The 22,643-nt window shown below is 35.9% G+C and overlaps 1 protein-coding gene across 1 annotated transcript in view; it reads left to right on the top strand.

The window, feature by feature from the left end:
* PRMT3 (protein arginine methyltransferase 3) overlaps positions 1–22,643 on the top strand; it is a 135,797-nt gene that overhangs the window by 6,000 nt on the left and 107,154 nt on the right. Inside the window, exons 6-9 of the mRNA XM_018043427.1 lie at positions 7,596–7,755; positions 8,989–9,133; positions 13,280–13,345; positions 20,285–20,406. Of these exons, the coding sequence (XP_017898916.1) occupies positions 7,596–7,755; positions 8,989–9,133; positions 13,280–13,345; positions 20,285–20,406 (493 nt within the window). The remainder of the gene's footprint in view (positions 1–7,595; positions 7,756–8,988; positions 9,134–13,279; positions 13,346–20,284; positions 20,407–22,643) is intronic.

Here is a 22,643-nt window from a genome sequence, read left to right as displayed (position 1 = left end):
GTAGGAAGAATAGGGCAGTTCAGAAGAGAAAGCAGTTACTCAGATCAATAGATACTGAGTGCTGTGTGGTGATTATGATGGGTGCAGACCAGTATTGAACTCTTTACTTTCCAAAGGCATAGAAACTTTTTTCAGCCTTAATTTTAATTTGTAAAAAGGAGATAATGACACCTGTCTTACAAAATTGTTGCAAAGATAATGCATATTAGCACATTACCTGTCAGGATAAGTGCTTAATGACAGAGAATTTGTTATTACTAGTAAATAGATGGAGAAGGCGATGGCACCCCACTCCAGTACTCTTGCCTGGAAAATCCCATGGATAGAGGAGCCTGGTAGGCTGCAGTCCATGGGGTCGCAAAGAGTTGGACACGACTGAGCGACTTCACTTTGACTTTTCACTTTAATGCAGTGGAGAAGGAAATGGCAACCCATTCCAGCGTGCTTGCCTGGAGAATCCCAGGGATGGAAGAGCCTGGTGGACTGCCGTCTATGGCATTGCAGAGTCGAACATGACTAAAGTGACTTAGCAGCAGCAGTAAATAGATTCTAAGGAGTTAGATGAAGAAGTCATGACTGAGATTTGGAACAGTTAAAGGGCCTAGGGAAGGAAGTGGACCTTGAACTGGGTGTGCTCACTAGTGAACTGTTTGCATCTCTCAAAGGATCTGCAGGTTTCCCTGGTGGGTCCTCTTCAGGACTCCATGCTTCCACTGCAAGGGGCACAGGTTCAGTCTCTGGTTGGGAAACTAAGATCCTGCAGCCACAACAGAAAAGCCTCACAAAGGATCTGTGCTCCTGGCCGTTGGTGGAGAGAGATGGAAGAGAAGGTCTTCATCCCCCTTGACTCCTGGCTTGGTGACTGACCTTTTTACCTCCACTGCCCTTCAGTAAATATTTATTGAGCATCTGCTTTGTATCTTGGCTTTTGAGGATATAAAGATAACTAAATTTAAAAAGATGACTAAGAAAATAGGTAATGAATGTATAGTGTAAGAGGGGAGAAGTAACTATACGATGGAGAAACCTGGCAAACACTACCATAGCCAGGTAATCAAGATTAGCAATAGGTAATGAATGTATAGTGTAAGAGGGGAGAAGTAACTATACGATGGAGAAACCTGGCAAACACTACCATAGCCAGGTAATCAAGGTTAGCAATAGGTAATGAATGTATAGTGTAAGAGGGGAGAAGTAACTATACGATGGAGAAACCTGGCAAACACTACCATAGCCAGGTAATCAAGGTTAGCGTCGTCAATAATAAGTCATGTTGGTAGTATGAGCCCTTTGTACAATGTGATGAAAATAACACTTTACTTCAGTGGTCTTCCCTCCAGACCAGTAACCTGAGTATAACCATGAAAAGCCATCAGACAGACACAAAGTGAGGGACATTGCACAGAGTGTCTGGCCAGTGCTCCTGAAAACTGCCCATGTTGTTAAAAACAAGGGAAGCCTGAAAAACTGTCATAGCCAAGAAGGGTTGCGCTAAACACGTGTAGTGTCCTGGGTGAAATTTTGGGACAGAAAGGGGACTTTAGGGAAAGAGTAATGAAATCTGAGTGAATAAAATGGAGTTTAGTCAATGTTTTTTTTTTAAGTATGGTATAGTATCTGAAACATATTCCACAAGGGGTTAATATCCTTTTCATGTAAAAGGCCTCTTAAAAATTAAGGGACAGAGGATCAAACAATTGATGGAACAATGGGGAAAGATACGTGGTTGGACTGTAGACCAAAAAAAGGTATAAAAATAACCCAACAGCAAGTTACCATTTCTCACTTCTTAGACTGGTAAAGATTTTTACAGTATGACAGCACAGTCTGTTGACAAGGCTGTGGAGAGAGAGAGGCACTGTCATACACTGCTAGTAGAATCAAATTTGGCAGTACCTAACAAACCTGGACATGATCTTTTAAACTTAGCAGTTTCTCTCATAAGAATTGGTCTTGAAGATACACCTCCAGCACTCTGAAAATGCATAGAAAACATGGTTATTCATTGCAGCATTGTAATTTCACAATGTTGAAAGCATCCTAACTGTCCGTATATGGAAGAGTGGTTGAATAAACTGTGGCACGTCCATACCACAGAGCAGTAATCCTGTATTAAAAAGAATGAACTGAGCTGGTGCAGAATGCTGTCCAGGGCATTCTGTCTCTTTTGTTGTTTTCGTTTCTTTTTTGTAATCTTTTGGTTGCTCTCTGTGGCATGTGGGATCTTAGTTCCCTGAACAGGGATCAAACCTGCACCCCCTGCGCTGGAAGCACAGAGTCTTAATCATTGGACTGCTAGGGGAGTTCCAAGACGTAGTGTCAAATGAAGAAGGCAAAGCTCAAAAGAATATCTAGTATGATACTCTTCGTGTAGGAGAGATTTGAGAAAATGCATATGGGTCTGCTCATTTTTGCAAATGAAATATAGGAAGGATAACTAGAAATTGCGATTGGTTACTTACTTGGATTTGTGGGACAAGGCTGGAAAGAAGAGAGCAGAGACTGAGGTAACAGAGATGAGGGAGTGACACCTTCATTGAACATATCTTTGTACAGCTCTGACTCTCAGGACTGTAGTCATGTTTTTTGTAGCTTTCATATAGTTAAATCAGCTATGATGAGTCTGAATGGGTATGAGGGTGATGTTGGTGTGAGGTGGAATGCAAGCACTAACAGGTGAACTGAACTGTAATACAAAAGAATAGTGTAACCCTACTGCAGAGAGAGGGGAGGAGAACTATGTGAGACCTTGACTGGATGTTGTGCTGAGGCTGCAGATAAAAAGAACTGCTGTAATCCAGAAAGAAAAGGGGTTTCTTGCAGGGTGCATGTGTGTATATATGTGTGTACTCAGTTGCTCTGTCATGTCCAACTCTACGACCCCATGGTCTGTAGTCTGCCAGGCTCCTCTGTCCATGGGATTTTCCAGAAAAGAATACTGGAGTGGGTTGCCATTTCCTTCTCCAGGGGATCTTCCCAACCTGGGGATTGAACCCATGTCTCCTGCATTGGTGGGCAGATTCATTACCACTGGCCACATGGGATGCCCTTCTTGGAGGGTATGGATTAACAATTCTGACACTATTTTCACATATGCCAGAATGGAAAAAGTAAGTTGGTATGGATAAGAGCCAGATTTCTCATTGTTGGAGAAGGAGGATGAATTGAAGGATGAAATAAATCTTGTGATGAGAGATTAGAATCAGAAGTACAAATTCACAGTATCTCTTATGTAGACAGATAGATACAGAAATACAGATGTGTGTGCATATAGACAGATACAGAAGTATAGATGTGTGTGGATTAGTATAATACATATTTATATACTGTCTAGCTCTGCTGAAAGGGCCTAGAAAAATGTCAGTAGCAATGAGCATCCCTCATGTCCAGACCTTGATTTACAATCCTTTATTAATATAAGATGCCAAGGGTCCTGAGAGAGGTGATTGAGTCCGTGATAAGGCAGGGAAAATACAAGATAAATGTGGGACATCTTGTTCCAGAAAGTAAGGAAGTACCTAAGAAAAAGTGAAAAGAGACTTACCTGAAGAATGCAGGAAACCAACATGAAGGAGCTCCTAATGGCCAAAACTAATGAAAGAATTTGATTAACACAGAAAATGACAGTGTTGGGTTTTAACCCTTAGGATAATATAAATGTCCATGAATTCATACTGACATGAATAATCAAATGGGAAGAAGTAGCTCCACTTTAGCGTTCAGTTCAGTCACTCAGTTGTGTCCGACTCTTTGTGACCCCATGAACTGCAGCACGCCAGGCCTCCCTGTCCATCACCAACTCCAGGAGCCCACCCAAACCCATGTCCATCAAGTCGGTGATGCCATCCAACCATCTCATCCTCTGTCGTCCCCTTCTCCTCCTGCCCTCAATCTTTCCCAGCATCAGGGTCTTTTCCAATGAGTCAGCTCTTCTCATCAGGTAGCCAAAGTATTGGAGTTTCAGCTTCAACATCAGTCCCTCCAGTGAACACCCAGGACTGATCTTTAGGATGGACTGGTTGGATCTCCTTGCAGTCCAAGGGACTCTCAAGAGCCTTCTCCAACACCGCAGTTCAAAAAGCATCAATTCTTCAGCGTTCAGCCTTCTTTATAGTCCAGCTCTCACATCCATACAGGACCACTGGAAAAACCATAGCCTTGACTAGATGGACCTTTGTTGGCAAAGTAATATCTCTGCTTTTTAATAATGCTGTCTAGGTTGGTCATAACTTTCCTTTCAAAGGAGCAAGCATCTTTTAATTTCATGGCTGCAATCACCATCTGCAGTGATCTTGGAGCCCAGAAAAATAAAGTCAGCCACTGTTTCCACTGTTTCCCCATCTATTTGCCATGAAGTGATGGGACCAGTTGCCATGATCTTCGTTTTCTGAATGTTGAGCTTTAAGCCAACTTTTTCACTCTCCTCTTTCACTTTCATCAAGAGGCTTTTTAGTTCCTCTTCAATTTCTGCCATCAGGGTGGTGTCATCTGCATATCTGAGGTGATTGATATTTCTCCTAGCAATCTTGATTCCAGTTTGTGCTTCCTCCAGCCCAGCGTTTCTCATGATGTACTCTGCATGTAAGTTAAATAAGCAGGGTGACAATATACAGCCTTGATGTACTCCTTTTCCTATTTGGAACCAGTCTGTTGTTCCATGTCCAGTTCTAACTGTTGCTTCCTGACCTGTATACAGGTTTCTCAAGAGGCAGGTCAGGTAGTCTAGTATTCCCATCTCTCTCAGAATTTTCCACAGTTTATTGTGATCCACACAGTCAAAGGCTTTGGCATAGTCAATGAAGCAGAAATAGATGTTTTTCTGGAACTGTCTTCCTTTTTCCATGATCCAGTGGATGTTGGCAATTTGATCTCTGGTTCTTCTGCCTTTTCTAAAACCAGCTTGAACATCAGGAAGTTCACGGTTCACGTATTGCTGAAGCCTGGCTTGGAGAATTTTGAGCAGTACTTTACGAGCATGTGAGATGAGTACAATTGTGCGGTAGTTTGAGCATTCTTTGGCATTGCCTTTCTTTGACATAGAATTTCTATTAATAAATGTTGAGGAAGAGAGACAGAAAATCAGCATTAGGCAAGTACCGCAGTAGTAACTTGCAGAGACGAGCCACCCATGGATGCTAAGATTAGTGGGTGAAAACTTAGGTGGGTGAGATAGGATTTGCATAGTTCAAAGTATCTGCCCTAAGAAATCTGTTACAAAGGAGATGTCAACTTTTGTGGAAAAACCAAGCAGACCCCACCACAACCGAGTGATCGAGGTTAACATCACCAGTAATAACCATATTGACATCATGAACCCCTTTGTGTAATGCTCTGAGGAGACAGCATTGTTTCTCTGTTGTTCTTGCCAAAAGTGTATAACCTCATTCCAGTAATGAAAAAGTCATCAGACAGTCCCAGATTGAGGGACATTCTACAAAATTACTGATGAGTATTCTTCACAAGTCTCAAGATAGTTATGGGGCACATTATTGTATAAATGGGTCACCGTGCTAGTATTTTTCTTCAGATTTTTTATGTCTTTTTGGAGTTTTAAAAATCTGCCCCTGTCAATTGTTGATTGAGGTGTATTTGAATCCCTGACTGTGTTTAGAGGATTTTTTGCTTTTACCGTTAATTCTGTCAGCTTTGGCTTCATGTATTTTGAGAGAATTATTCTCATAATTGTTAGGTCTTCGTGATAAACTATCTTTTGTGGTAGTTCCAGCAGCCAAGATAGAGTGTCCAGGTGATTTGAACTTCCTCAGATAGAATGTAGATGTGGCAGTTCTTCCTGAGTGTGGTTTAGGACTGTTTCGATATACTGTAGGTATGAATGTTAATGTTTACTGAATCCTTTCTCATTTCAAAGCTATACACTTAACCTTTAATTAATAATTATTTGTGTGCAACTGGCCTGTTGTATGCAGGAGTTCTGCATCTTTGGATTCAACCAACCTTGGATCAAAAATATTCAGGAAAAAAAATTCCAGAAAATTAAAAAAAAAAACTTGAATTTGGTGTCCAGTGTCAACTACTTACATTGTATTTACAACTATTTGTATAGCATTTATATTGTACTAGTTACTATAAGGAATCTAGAGATGATTTAAAGTGCTAAGTGTAAATTGCCGTTCTATACAGGGGCTTGAGCATCTGTGGGTTTTGGTATCTGAGGGAGGTCCTGAAACAGAGCCCTTGCAGATACCAAGGGAAAACTGTATTATTAATACTTACAGTTTTTATTGTGACTCACCTATTGCAGCAGAAAGCAAATCACAGAAACTAGCTGAAACAAGCCAATTTCTTTGTTCAGTTCTTTAACAAGGTGGTTTGCAAACAGTTCAAAGAATTTTGAAGACAAGATACACAATGAGAATTATAGTAGGACGTAGAGAAATGGTACACCATCCTTTAACAGTTTGGCAGTGTTTTGTTGCTGTTGTTAATTTTGGATGAATTAAATAGTAGATGAAGCTATAGTTTTTATAGCGAAGAGTCAGCATTCTGCCAGACTGATTATCCTGCACTGCTTTTATGACAAGTTCAATTTAGGCATTAGTCTTTAAGTTATATAATGTTATTGTGAATAGTATTTTGTCTCAGCTCTAAAGAATTGTGGCAAGTATAGACTGAATGGGGGAAAAAAGTCCTGTTTCCCTCAGTGCTGCTCTGAGGAGACAGTATAATACCTGTACTGTTTTTATTGCTTTAGGTTGATGTGAACGTTAATTAGACTAGTCAATGGACATTGAAGTTTTGTACAACTCACTAGCTCTGTATATTAATTTCTGTTTGCAGAATTAATGATTTACATACATTAACTTCTATAGCAGAAGTTACTAATTTACATATAGTGAAATTAAATTTAAATCAATTTTTAATAATATTAGGAATTAGGATATTTAACAATATCAGCACTAAGACAGTGTATGGATTGCATACCACCTTACCCAAGATGAAAAACTTAGTGAATGTAGAAAATTCCTTAACCCCCATGCTGTCCTTAAGGAATAGCTAAATAAATGTAATACCTGTTTTTCTATAGGTAAAGACCCAGAGACTAGAGATGGCCTTCTGTGATGGCAGGACATGGGCTAGAAAGGCAGGCATGGGTTTGAATCATAGTTCACTCATTAAACAGCTGTATGACTTTGGGCTAGTCAATTTCTCTGAAATTTATTTTTCCCATGTCTTAAAAGAGGGATAAATGTTTATATTTTAGGTTTGTTTTGAAGATGAAGTGAGATGTGATACATGAATTTGAAAGATACCCAATCAATAAATATTAGCATTTTTTTCCTTCTACTTTTTTGCTTTGTCCTGGGTTTGATTCAGCACAATTACTGTTTGTTTGTGTGTTCAGTTTAGCCAACTGGTGAAAAACTTAGACTAATAGCATGTTCTTTATAAACTCAAAATAATTTGGATATTAAATATTTAATTAAATGTACTTGTACTGATTTTTCTCAGTTGGCTGCATAATAGGCACTTAGTATATATTTATTTGTAACACATGTATATGTGCTTCGTTGTTGCACATATAAGATGTGCACATATAAGATGGCCTGAAAATAATGTCCATTCATTTTTTTTAGATGTAGAAGATCTTTATGAACCGCTGTCAGTCCCATTCTCATATCCCAATGGGCTCAGTGAAAATGCATCTCTTGTTGAAAAATTGAAACACATGGAAGCCAGGGCACTAGCTGCTGAAGCTGCATTGGCTGGAGCACGTGAGGACCTGCAGAAAATGAAGTAATTTATCAATCTTACAGAAAATTAATGGTTTAGAGCCCTCAAATAATACAGTTCAAGGTGGAATACAGTAAAATATTTCATGTACTAGAAAGCACAGTATAGATACTTAATTTTAGTAATATTGAGGATATGCAGTATTTTTGTACATTGTGGCTATAACTAATTAACATAAAATTCTGGTCTCATATACTTCTATATAATTACTTTATATTAATGGTAATTGTTCTCGGGAGTGTTTTCCTCTTGAGTGCTTTTGTTCCTTAATGCTACCTTCTTTTGAATTACCTTCTTTCTAATAGCTTTCTCCACTTTACTTTTCTTCTCCTAGGCTTTTTAAAGTATAAGGATGAATACTTTTAGACTTGGGGAAAATACACAGTTGAGATATTTGCTTTTAAAGAATCAAATGATAATTATGGTGAAATATGTAATCAGAAAACTGGCTCCATAAGATGGTTTTCTACAGTGCGTAAATAAGCATTCTGCTGGCTTAGTACTTGTCAGAATTTTACGTGTATACAGATCACCTGGGTAATGCAATAAATTACAGATTCTGATTCAGGAGGCCTTGAATAGATAGAGTCTGAGATTCTGCCTTTCTGTCAAGTATATATATACCTCCAGCTTAACCTGTTAGATTTGTAAGTTGGCTGCTACTGCCTGAGTACCCATTTGATGGTTTGCCAGAATGTCCAGCAGGAAAAATAGTCAAGTGAATTGTAGTTTCCCTTCCCCTTTTCTGATATTTTATGCTGAGTAACCTAGTAACCAACAACTCTATCTGCCTCTTTACACTTCTTTCCCATGTATACGTTATAGGTTCCTGATGTGTTGTGATCAGAGAGGGAACTGAGTTTTAGAGGCTGAGTGGATGGTGTTGGTGTGTGTAAATAATTTCCAGTTTGGATCTGCTTTCTGCTCATATAACCTTTCCACGATATAATAAGATTTTGAAACAGTAGAAAAGTGAATAGAGTCATAGTATGCTTATTTTGTTGGTCGAAAGGTATCAACAGCCATAATTTGCAGTTGGCTACTTCCAACTGGGTTTGAATATGCCCATTGCTTAAAATCCAGCAGGGGGAGCTTTTTGTTGCTTAAGATAGGGCGTGATTTAGAGGCTCATCACACTCCACACTCCCCTCCTACCTCTGCCTCTCAGCCTCTAGCCTTTCCTTTTTTCATGGTCCAATAAACTTGTCTCAAGGGTGTATTTCAAATTGATTACAGACAATTTGCTCAGGATTTTGTGATGAACGCAGATGTCAGAGCCTGCCCGTCATCTACCACTGCCATTGCAGACCTCCCGGAGGATGAGGATGGTGTTTATTTCAGCTCCTACGGGCATTATGGGATACACGAAGAAATGCTCAAGGTTAGAAAAGAGCACAGATGTGCCAAGTCCATGCTGAAGGAAAGATAGAGTGAAACTGGTTCTTAGCACACATGCTGTGGTAGAACTGCCTTTTTCTTTTTTTTGAGAACTGCTTTTTAGATCTTTTTGGTACTTGATAGCTCATCTTACGTTGAAAAGATTATAGAAGTATCAGAATTACTGTAAATTCTACTTAAGATCATTATTAATCTTTATTATGAGATTACTTTTGCTTAAAATGGGACAATGGGAAAAATTGCTAATGATTTTAGGCTTCTCAAGAGCAACTTTTAAATAGGAAGAAATAAATTTATGTTTGCCTTTTAATTGTGAAGGAGAAATTAGCGTTTTAATTAGCAGTCCTGTCATTAGTTTAGGCAAAGAATAATTCTTTGGTATAAAGTTAGTTGTAGATAATTCTCACAGTTATGGCAAAACTTTTTTACATTTGAAATCAATGATAGAATTTCCTAAGTCAGATTAGATACTTGAACTTGGTTGGTTTTAATTTTTATAATGGTAATGTTTATATAAACTATAAGTAGATTTCTAGCTGTACCTGGTATAATAGATACATTTTATCATCTATTATAGATTATAAAAAAGCAAAGTGTAATTTTTTAATTTAGTAAAAGTGAAAATAGCTAACAAATGTTGGAGTTTAAACATTATTGGAAATTTTCGATGTTTATCTGTCAATTTTAGATGTCACTACCTTTTTTTTCCTTTCTTAAAACCAACAAAAGAAAAATTCCCTTTTGAATCCTTCCTCAGAAGATTGATTTTTTTTATGGAAGCCTGAAGACTGTGTTCCTTGAAACACCTATTTAAAACAATCAGGAATATTTAATAACATGTATATATTTTGTTGAGTCAGTTTTGCAGGATTGCCGAGTTGGAGGTTTGCTGATTAATAGTAATTGTAATTATTTGGAGTCTTTTAAAGCAATGTCATGTCATTTCTTCACTAATGACTTGTTATCGTTGGTTGTGCTTTTTGTTGTTCCTTGGGTAGTTGCGTAGGATTGCAAGTAACTGTTATAAGTAATAAATTATTTTAAGTCCAGGATGCATTTATTTAAAAGAAACGGACATACATCGTTTTCCTCATTAAAATTAATTTTATTGTGTCTAGAATATTTTCTTTAAAGGAGTTTTTCTTTGCCCATGTTTGTCATTTTAAATCACCCCATCAGTTTCAATGCCATGAACCTTTAATGCTTTTGATAGGGAAATTGTATTGGATTTTTCAGACTGGTAAGTTACTGAGACTCCTAGAAGATAGTACATCTGAGTGCTCTCGGTTCAGTCATCTGGGAAATCCAGTTTGGACTTATTTCCAAATCTCTCTCCTGGACCCTTGTAGCTATATTTCAGTAACTAGAGGATTTCATACCAGATAGAGTATCTTTAAGTCCTTTTGATGTACATTAAGAAGTTCCAGCTGAAAATTCCCAGTGCTGTCTTTTCACTTGTAGATCTGGAATCACTTAAGAATTTTTATTAATATAATTTCTCATGCCTTAATTCCTCTTAGCTGATATACAGTGTAACCACCTCTCCTTGGATCATAGGAAATATGGATATAGTTCATTCAAAAAGACTGTCCATTTTATATTTTGCTAAGTTATATACTGTGGACGAATATGAAATATTGCCTTATGTCACACAGTATTTCTTCTGTTTCCTATCAAAACAATTCTTAGCACATATAATTTGTTCAAGGTTGTGTTACTACCAGAATCTCACATGATCTTTACATTTAAGATCATTAAAATTGATCATCTCACATGATCATTTTAAATTGAGAAGCCATACATACAGGACTTACTTTTATGCTTAGAATTGGCCTTGCTTTTATAAAAATATTATTTGGATTTTTTGTTGCTTAGTCTCAGATACAGTATTTTAATGACACTATTTTGTGTATGCCTTATTTAGTGTTTATAAATAAGGATAGTTTATAATCTTATTTTTCAGAATCAAGATGAAGGTAACTTTGAATTCCAGAGATGTAGTTGATTGCAGAATAGATGACATGAACTTTCAAAATCCTTCACCACTTTATCTTTCTGAAAGGAGTTGTTGCTAATGTTTTAAATCTGAGATGTATCTCTCTCTCTCTCTCTGTTTTTTTTTCCCCAAGAAAAACATTGTTTATCCTCGTGAACATTTATCTAGACTATAGTACCATTAAATAATTTTTCTTTACTTCATTTTCTTCATTGTATTTGTAGCTGACTCAGGCATTCTGTCCACCTTTATGAGCCTGTATTTTAAAACATGCTTAACTTATATCAGTAAAATTTACAGTATATAATTTTTCTGTTGTCTTTAGTCTCATACTTAAATTTTTAAAATATTTGTAGGAATAATTCCATGACACCATGTACTAGTCTTAAAAGATTATTTTGCTTCTTAATATTGAGAAGCAAAAGAACCTCTTGTTCTTTTGTGTTTCTTAGTTTTAATAGGTGAGTGCAAAAGATTATTTTATTTTTGTTTATTACCTTATTTTATATTGAACAGTTTTAGTCCTTTGTTGGAATAAATTTTTAGGAATGGTTTAAGGGCTTGTCTTTAATTTGTTTGGATTTTCACATTCAGTGGATTTTCCTCTCAAAAATTCATTTATTAAATCAAAGCTCTGCTATGTCCAAAGCACTGTGTTTGTTAGTATACTTTGAATTTCATTGCACCAGGGTGAGCATCTGAGTGAAAGCAGATGGATGTGTAGGAAGAGCCGGATGAAGGATTATGGTTGAACTGAGCAGCAGTGGACAGGAGTTGGGGTGCTAGTGATTAAATGAGATCAGTGTGATTGGTGAGAGCTTTCTGAGTGACTGCCTTCTTGACTGACGTTCACCCTTTGTGGGTTTTGTTGTGTCAGCAAAAATCACTGGTTATAGTGTAAGAAGAGTATAAAAATAGTAAGAATGTATGAAATGGTATTTTTTTAAAGATTTGTAAAATTAATTACTTAATAGTATGTCTAAATTCATTTGAATATTAGATTCTCATAATAATTCTTAAAATACATAAATTTAATAAACCTGATTTAAAATTTTGTTTGTAAAGCAGTTAGAACTAATTCTGTCATAAAACATGGAATTAATTATGGAATTCCCCCTGTAAAACAACTTCTAATTTAAGACATATATATATCTTTTTTTTTTTAATTCCAATATTGGCATGAACATGTTTTTTTTTGTCAGTGATGTGAATGGTATAAATGTTGTAGTTTAAAATTCCCGGTTTGAGATATTTGTATCAGACTCATTTTACTCCCTTAGCAACTGTGCCCTTACTGCTTAATTTGCTGTCAGTACATGTCTCAGCTGAGGTGATTTAAAAGGGAATCGGCACTGTTCAGGAACCAACATAAATGTTAGCGTTCAGTGCCTGCCTGAGTCACAGGTCATGTGAGACTCCGGAGTGGAGAAGTCTCATAATGTGGGCTGTAGGGCTCAAATGATTTACTTTTAGGCTTATAAGCATCATTTCCTACTACAGACAGTTCTAGAAACAAAACAGGATTATAAATCACGTAGGTGCTGATAGATGACTTTCTCAGAAGACTGTACTCAGTTTAGCTTCAGTTTTCATTATGTAACTGTAATTTTCACATCTGTGTGTTTTGTCCTTTCTCTCTCATATTTTAACCTAGTTCTACTACAGGGAATCAGGCCCATTAGTATTAATTATCACTTGAAGTCTTGTAGTGATGGTGCACATCAAGACAAAAATATGTACATTTTTAAGAACTTAGGTCTTATTTGACTTTCAGTGATGTTATTAAATGTTTTCTTTGTGTGTTGTTGCTGTTACTGTTCCTATTTTCTTTTTGAAAAAATATTTATTTGGCTGTGCTGGGTGTTAGTTTCACCACACGGAATCTTTAGTTGTGGCTTATGGGATCTAGTTCCCCTACCAGGGATTGAACCTGAGCCCCCTGCATTGAGAGCTTGAAGTCTTAGCCAGTGGACTAGCAGGGAAGTCCCTATTATTTTCTTGTAGCAAAAAAAGATTAAACATGGGTTTCTAGGCAAAAAGGAGCTGTAGAAACGTATGTGATAATTAGCAGATATCTTCCTTAAAAAATTTTATTTGTAAGTATAATGTGATGTTTTCCTTTCTCTGCCCTAGGACAAAGTACGAACAGAAAGTTACCGAGATTTTATATACCAAAACCCACATATCTTCAAAGACAAGGTGAGTAGCATAGTCTATAGAATTACATGTTTCATGTGGATCTCGGGTAGCAGAAATCCTCTTAGGTCATTGTGACAGCAGATGATTTCATGTGTGTGCTGTGCTTAGTCACTCAGTCGTGTCCCACTCTTTGCGACCCCATGGACTGTAGACCGCCAGGCTCCTCTGTCCGCAGAGATTCTCCAGGCAAGAAGACTGGAGTAGTTTGCCACGCTCTCCTCCAGGGGGTCTTCCCAACCCAGGGATCAAACCCAGATCTCACGCGTTGCAGGTGGATTCTTTACCGTCTGAGCCACCAGGAAAGCCCAAGAAGACTGGAGTGGGTAGCCTATCCCTTCTCAAGGGGATCTTCCTGTCCCAGGAATCAAACCAGGGTCTCCTGCATTGCAGGCGGATTCTTAACCAGCTGAGCTACCAGGGAAGCCCGATTTCACGTATACTGGCTTTTATTTAATGGAAGACTTTTGTGATGCTGATCTGTGGTGCAGAATACTGATAACAGAAATGCTGATTGGTGTTATTCATTATACTTTTTTTAATTGAAATTCATTAATTATAGTGATTTAACTTAAACTTTGCTCAGTTAAGTAAGTTTTTCTTAAACCATGTTTTTGATTTACTGTGATTCTTGTTAATTTCAAATGTACAAGATGAACCCCATATCAAAGCATTTAATTATTATTTTAGTTCACATTAATTAGTTTAAACTTAGTTTAAAAACTCATTTGGTAAATAGGGTCAAATATTTTCAGGTAGAATTTATTTTATGTGCCTTTTTTTGAGACCATTTTATGAGATACTTTATATTTTACAATTAGTCTTTATACTGCCTCTGGTTATTTCCAAGATGATCCTTCATGGTGTGTATGAGTATGTATGTGAGATTTGTGTCATATATTTTTTCCTCCCTTGTGAATTTTTCCATTTTTTCTTCACTTTCTCTTTCCCTCCTTCTCTACGTTGGCATGTTACCTAAGAGTTCAGGTTTTCTATTTGTTCCACCTTACTGGAAGTTAATCCACTAGTCTAGTATATGATTGTCTGTGCCACTCACATACCTTTGCTTGGAAATTTTCCCCCTCTCTTTCTACTTGAGGGGCTTCCCAGGTGGCTCACATGGTAAAATATCTGCCTGCAGTGTGGGAGACCTGGGTTCAATCCCTGGGTTGGGAAGATCCCCTGAAGAAGGGTATGGCAACCCACTCCAGCATTCTTGCCTGGAGAATCCTATGGACAGAGGAGCCTGGTGGGCTGTGGTCCATGGGATTGCAAAGAGTCAGACACGACTGAGTAACATAAACACACACTTTCTACTTCAAGAATATGTATACTGGTAACATCAGGTTTTCATAGTTCCCCTTAATTTTAAAAGATACTTTTCTAAGGTTATTTCATGGACCTTATATGATATTGCAGTAGTGACCCACGACCTTAATATATTGAAAAGACTGTTTTCCTGAGTTTTATGTTGCTTGGAATAACATATATATATATATGACTGGCTTTTTGTTTTCCATACCTGTTTCCTAAGAGCAGTGTTTAACTTGTGACTTAGCTGAGTTGGAGATGTGAAATTTATATGGTTCTGATATCTTTTGGCCAACGCATTACCTATAAGGTAATGACGGCGTGTATTTCTTTGTTTTTGCTAATTCCCCAACAGGCAGATTATTTCATTTTTTTAAATATTAGTTTTTATCAGTTCTTTGTTGGCTTTTTTATTTGCTTTCTATTTATTATTATAGCACTCTTATCATTTTTTAGTAGTTTTTATATTTGCACCTAAAATTCTAGAACAGTTTATTTAATATCTAAAAAAACACTTTCCAGTGAAGCAAATAATGTTACTATTAAAATTTTGCTTTAAAGTTAGTTAGATTATGCCTAGGTTTTCATTTTTTCCTTAATATGTTGTGTACAATTTAAACATGTACTAGTCTGGGAATCACTAGTTCTGCCTGGCTACTCAGGATCCAGCCACATAATAATTTTAGACAGTGGTGAGTCTCTGGGCCTCATCTATAAAATGATTAAAAAAATTTTTTTCTGGTTCTAAAACTTTAGGACTTCTGTTTTTATAAAAGCAGTATCTTTGAACTATCTTGTAAAATATTTTAAAAATACTTTCTAATATGAATGCTGTAAATATTTTTTGATACCAATGCGGTAGGAATTTTTTAAGTAAAAGTAGTTTCTTTTTCTGGAGAAGACAATGGCACCCCACTCCAGTATTCTTGCCTGGAAAATCCTGTGGGTGGAGGAGCCTGGTGGGCTGCAGTCCATGGGGTCGCTAAGAGTCGGACACAACTGAACGACTTCATGTTCACTTTTCACTTTCATGCATTGGAGCAGAAAATGGCAACCCACTCCAGTGTTCTTGCCTGGAGAATCCCAGAGATGGGGGAGCCTGGTGGGCTGCCGTCTATGGGGTCGCACAGAGTCAGACAGGACTGAAGCGACTTAGCAGCAGTTTCTTTTTCAATATGCTCTGAATAGACTTTTGTCTTGTATTACATAAGAAAATAGTGAAAAGACAAAAGTATTTGTAATCATAAGATTAATCAGGAAATTGAGTAATTATGAATATTTCTATGAAACACATCTTACTGGGTTCATAGACCTGTACACAGTCATTATCTGCTGTTAATTTTTTGATAGTAACTGTTATAGAAATACCATATATATTATACACTTTTGGACAAAATACATGACCATGGAAAACATATAAAGTTTATTTTGTATTGTACCTACTGCTTTTGCTGAAGAGATTAAATCTGTCACAGTTAGGACAGGGCTTATTAATAAATTGGAATTCGGCTAACATGCTTTCTTTTATCAATGTGTGGTTAGGTTTGCTTGGCATTAAAGTTTCTTAAGAGTATAATGTAAAATATGTATCAATTTCTAATTCTTTAAAGCATATTCAGGATATAATTCTCCATAATTAACAATAGTAATCTAGAGATTTTATGTGATTTGGAATACTCTTCTTTGTATTATACTATGGGTGCAGATGTAGAAAATATACTACCATACATTTAAATAGTGTTTGATAATTTACAGACTATTTTCAAACATGTTGTCTCTCTGCTGTATAATGTACCTGTAACTAAGGATGGTAGGTATTTAATACATGAAGAATTTGAAACCAGTAGGTTAAAGACTTGTCCTAAAATAGGCAACTGAAAAGACAGGACTTGAAGGTTTTAGTCCTAGTCTAGTGCCCTTAACCCTGTGCCACTACAATTTAAGGAGAAAATAATTCGGGTGAGATTCATTAATGACATTTTAATTCTCGTTATTTTTCATGCATAGGTCCTGTGTGGCATGACAGAACATGTACATGAAATTATTTAAATATAGTTCTTTTAAAAAATGTATGGAATAACATTTCTTAAGTTTTATACCATTGTTTTTGTTTTCATTTTTCTTCATTAGGTAGACAAATTTCATATCACAGCTCTAGCTTCTGTATCATATATTGTTTAGGGCATGGTAGAAATTTATTTTTCAGAAAAGGGATTAAAATTAAAATTTCTTTTCCTCTTCCTCCATCCTTCCTGCTTCCTTTCCTTCTTTCCTTTCTTAATATTGTTTTAATTCACAAAGCTCCTGTGGAGGCCATATGGTTTCTCAGATTTAATTTAACGTTGGGTGGCGTAATGTTGTTCCCACTCACTCATAATTAATTTCTATTTGTAGTTCATTGAAGAAATTCACAGTTTGGTGCCTTTTTTATCCTTTTGATTATTATCTACAGTTAAAATGTTTTATATGCATTCCTTCATTGTTTTGAAAAATAATGTTAGTGTATTCTGTTATCATTCTCCCTCTTTCTTGGTTCTTTCAAGTTTTAGTTTATTCGCCCAAATACCTAAATCTGAGCTAGATGTAATAAATAATTAGTATGCAACTAAAAATATAATTTAAGTATGCACTTTTAAAAAAGCAGCTTGACCTATGTTTGAGTTTCAGCTTTACAAATTACCAGCTGTATGATCCTGAATCTGTTTCTTTCTCTAAAGCTCTCTTTCCTTCAGAAAGAATTAAGATTTTATATATATATATATACACATATGTATATAAATTATGTATGTGTGTAGTTTTACAAGAGAATACATACTTGAATTGGAGTACATGATATATATCCTGCTGTACTTAGTTGTTGTCACTTAGCAGTTTCTCTAAGATAATCCCTTATTAATGTTATTTTAATGGCTCAAAAATTCAGTGTAAATTGTCCGTAAGTTCAAATTTTTTATATTAGAAATAATGCTTGTAAAAATATAAAATATTAAAAATCTTTTTATAAATGTAGGAATAGAATAATAAGATAAATTCTAGCAGAGGACTCTCTGGTTCAGAAAGGTTCTACCCTGGATGGAGTTAGTGCTGCCAGCTTGTCTTTCCAGAAACAGTGCATGAGTGTTGATATTCAGTATTCCCAAACACCATCGTCAAAGCACTGTGCTGTCAAACTTGGTAAATTCTACACTGATCTTTTATTTTTAATTTTGCAAATATTTCAATGAAAGTTTCTGGGAAGTCATCATTTACTGTTGTGTTGTATATATTTTTACATTTTATTATTTTATGCCATGTAATATTTCAGGTTGATATACTATAACCATGCTATAAATATATATCCTCTGTGTTACAGTATTTACTTGATGGTGTGGTTAGTATATTTTATTTGTAACTTAAAAGAATGGTTTTGCAGTGGTATTTTATAGAGTTCATCTTACAGTTTTGAACTTTCTTAATGTGTGAAGTGGTTATATTAAAATGTGCTGACTCACCCAAACAGGTAACATTATGGTCAGGGACAGTCACATTCTCCCTAAGCAGCTTCTACCTTCTAAGAGGGGCAGAGAGGATAGGGGACACAGAGTAGCAGCCTTTTGACAACCTTATTTCTTCAATAGAAATTAAGACTGTTCAGATTCTCTCCTTTGGAGTCAGTTCTGGTATATTTTAAAAATGTAATGGAACAGACTTCCCTTATACTAGTAAACAGTGCAGAAGATAAAATGCATAGGAACAGATGTTATTTAACAAGCGTGAAGGACTTACATGAAAGAGATTTTTAAAAAATCCCAAACTCCTAAAGAACATAAAAGATGCTTAAAACAAATTGAAATTTTTACCATGTTCCTGAATAGAAAACACAAACTGAAATTGTCTGTGTTCTGTAAATTTATATTTTAGTTCAGTCCCCATAAAAATACTAAGACTTAAAAAAAAATAGACAAGCTGATTATCTTATGCTTGTGGAAAAATACCTAGTGAAAAAATAGCTGTTGAACAATGTAATAGATTCTTTTTAAAAAAATTTTATTTTATATTGGAGTATAGCCAATTAACGTTATAATAGTTTCAGGTAGACAGCAAAGGGACTCAGCCATACATGTACATGTATCCATTCTGTCCCACATTCCTCTCCCATCCAGGCTGTCTCATTGAGCAGAATTCCCTGTGCTATACAGTAGGGCCTTGTTGGTTTCCATTTTAAGTAAAGCAATGTGTACATATCTATCCGAAACTTCCTAACTATCTCTTCCCCCAGTTCGCCCCGCTCTGGCAACCATAAGTTTGTTCTTTAAGCATGTGAGCCTGTTTCTGTTTTGTAAATAAAGTTTATTTACAAAGATTGATTTACATAGATTGAACATTGCTCAGTTGCTCAGTCGTGTCTGACTCTTTGCAATCCCATGGACTATAGCCCACCAGGCTTCTCTGTCTGTGGGATTTCCGAGGCAAGCATACTGGAGTGGGTTGCCAATTCCTCCTTCAGGAGATCTTCCCAACCCAGGGATTGAACCTGCATCGCTGGCAGATTCTTTCCTGTTGAGCCACTAGGGAAGCCCTATAGATTGAACAATACGATAGATACATTCTAGTTCTGTTTTTCTTATAGTGGCTCCCCAGGTGGTGCAGTGGTAAAGAATCTACCTGCCAAGCAGGAGACGTCTCACGGGTTTGATCCCTGGGTCAGAAAGATACCCTGGAAAAGGAAATGGAAACCCTTTCCAATATTCTTGCTAGGAAAAGCGCTTCATGGACCTATTTAAAATTCTAAGAGTGTGTGTATCCTCTCCCCTTGCCCTAAGCTCTACTCTGTGCTTGAGTTTTCTTTATCATACTACTATTCTCTTTTGCTCTCTATTCTTTGTTCTTGGTTGTTTCTGAGTATTTTGCTTAATGTGTTTCCTTGTTTTTTTTTTTGTTTGTTTGTTTTATTTTTTTTACTGTGGACCATGCAGATTTCATTATTACTATTCTGGGAAGAACCGTATGAAATTCTTGATTAGAAATAATTATTACATTCCAATCCCCAATAACATCTTAAATTTCATTCTTCTTACTGTTTCTACCATTGATAATATCTTTTTGAAAACTTGAATTCTCAAGTTACAGAATTCTAAAAGCCTGTTTTTTATTGTACCTCTATAATTAAAATGAGTTTAATATTAAACTTAGGAAGTGGAGTGGGTATGACAACATTCTACATCCATGATTCATTTATAACCATTTCTAAATTGTATTGGATCAGACTGTCCTGCTTAGGCTAATTTCTGGTATTCAAACTTGAGAAAGCTTATTTCTGTTAAAATTTAGAATTACTGAACCTAAATTAAAGACAGAGTACTTCCCTAGTAAGTCTGTGGGAATTGCTCATTTCATATAAAACATTTCTTAAATTTACATTGTTGCATATGATTGCAATAAACTGTGGCCAAAAACAGTTAACGAATTTAAAATAATTTAATGTAATTATATGTTCAGTTTACCCAAATAGAAATTATTAACCATGTTTGACTGGTAACGTTTAAATTTTGTTATCTATTCCTAGCCAGAAACATCATCATATATGAATAGGATTTAAAGTGTTAGACCTTCTCAATAACATCTGTTCTTTTTCTTTTATTATTATACCAGGTAGTTTTGGATGTTGGTTGTGGAACTGGAATTCTTTCTATGTTTGCTGCTAAAGCAGGGGCAAAGAAGGTTCTTGGAGTTGATCAGTCTGAAATACTTTACCAGGCAATGGATATCATAAGGTAAATACATTTTAAGGCTTCAGTTAAGATTATTATTATTGTTTTTTTTTAGTTAAGATTATTTTTAAATTTGATGATTAGTAGATTTTCTTGTCTTTAATAGCTGTCCAGTGCAGACCTAAGGCCCTTATCTTTTAGTAAAATTTCATTCCAGCACAGTAAGATTTTAAGTTGAATTGACCTAAACATGTTTGAAGTATGAACAATCTTTTCACTCCTCTTGAGAATTATTTTTATATAGTTTTCTTTTCAATTATGACTGTGGATATACTAATTATAATAATATTAAATTAGAAATCATGGATGTATAGGGTAATGTTAGAAGATATGCTACAAAATTCAATATATCAGTAGTATTTTGTTTACCAGATAACAATTCAGCTAAAAGAAAACTAAAGGTTATCGTTTTCCTTTTGACAGTACTGGTAGCCCTGTGCCTACTCAAATTAAAATGTGAAGTCCAAAATGGCTACGCACAGATTAGAGTGGATTTAGTTTATCCCCTAAAACTTAATTTTATTCTCTAAAAATACATCCTCTCTTTGAGGAATTAAGTTAGGTTAATTGACCAGTGGGTGATTTCACAGTTGGCTTATATTCTAGTAGGAAGACCTTTATTTGAATCACAACTTATAAAACTAGATTTTGTTAGTTGTGCACTTAACCAAAGCATGTTACATTTGCAACTTAGGAATAATTTTCAAAGTAATTTTAATAGCAGGCTTCTCAGCAATTCTTTTTCCCCCGAGGGTTATTGAGATGTAATTGACACATAACATTGTGTGAGTTTAATGAAAACAAATTATAAATGTATTTCTTTGATACGTTAATATATTAACATAATAGCTACCACCATGGTGTTAGTTAACACCTCCATTGTGTCACATGAAATATTAGGTTGGCCAAAAAGTTTGTTCTGGTTTTCCCTCACATCTTATAGAAAATCCTGAATCAACTTCTTGGCCAACCCGATAATTACCATTTCCTTTTTGGAGGGAGAACATTAAAGGTATACTCTCTAAACAACTTTCACCATGCTTACATTACATTCTTGGCAATGATCCTTCAATGGTCCTCTCACTGATGCATATATTTTATTCTTAAAATTGATTAATGTTGATCTTTTCTGATTCGTATAACATTTAAATACAATTGTATAAAATGTTTAAGATTTTATTGCATAGTGTAGAGTGTAGTGTTGTGGTTAAGCATGCAAAGTTTCAGGCTTCCCTCATGGCTCAGAGGTTAAGAGACCATCTACAGTGCAAGAGATCTGGGTTTGATCCCTGGCCTGGGAAGATCCCTTGGAGGAGGGCATGGCAACCCACTCCAGTATTCTTGCCTGGAGAATCCCATGGACAGAGGAGCATGGCGGGCTACAGTCCATGGTTCACAAAGAGTCGGACATGACTGAGCAACGAAGCACATACACGAACAGTTTCAGTTGGACAGTTTTGCTCTGCCCCTTCCCCATTGTTGGAACTTCAATTAAATATCTAACCTCTTTGAAACTTTAGCTGTTTCATTGTAAAAATGAAAGTAATGATGACAAGGAATCAGTAATGGTTGTGAGCAAGGTAAATAAGTTGTAAGTAAAATACACACCTCAGTCTCTGGCATATTGCCTGACCTGACATATAGTAGGTATTCAGAAGTTAGCAACTGTTAACTGTTAACAAGCACCAAATGAATGTTAATGAAAAAATGACATTGTTCTTGCTTAGATTTTTTCATAGATAGAGACTGGTGGTTATTATTTTCATATTGGAGAATATGCATATATGTTGCATATGTGTATGCAATTCCATAATCTGGGAAAGTTTTTTTAGTTCTTTTGTTACCATTAACTACAACATCATTTTGCGGGTTCTGTAAATAGCACCCTCTTCTTGCTTGTACCTTGCTTTTCAAACAGGTGTGAGAACTACTATCCCAAAGAAGAGATTGTTTTACATAAATTAACGACATTTATTGTTGACAGTAAGATTATGTAAGATAGGGATCTATTAGAAATATGGGAGACCCATGTTCATTTATATATTTATTTGTCATTTTTGATTTCTATGAGACTAGATGTTCTCTCTTTTTTTAAGAATAATTTTTAAAAATTATTTATTTTTGGCTGCTCTGGTTCTTTGTTGCTGTGTGCCGACTTGAGTTGCATTGAGTGGGGTCTACTCTTTGTTGTGTTGTGCAGGCTTCTTAGTGTGGTGGCTTCTCTTGTTGTGGAGCATGAC

This window comes from Capra hircus, chromosome 29, assembly GCF_001704415.2.
Source record: "Capra hircus breed San Clemente chromosome 29, ASM170441v1, whole genome shotgun sequence".
Classification (NCBI taxonomy): Eukaryota; Metazoa; Chordata; class Mammalia; order Artiodactyla; family Bovidae; genus Capra; species Capra hircus.
Note: the sequence above shows the minus strand (reverse complement) of the source record. Positions and strands in the feature narration are given on the sequence as shown.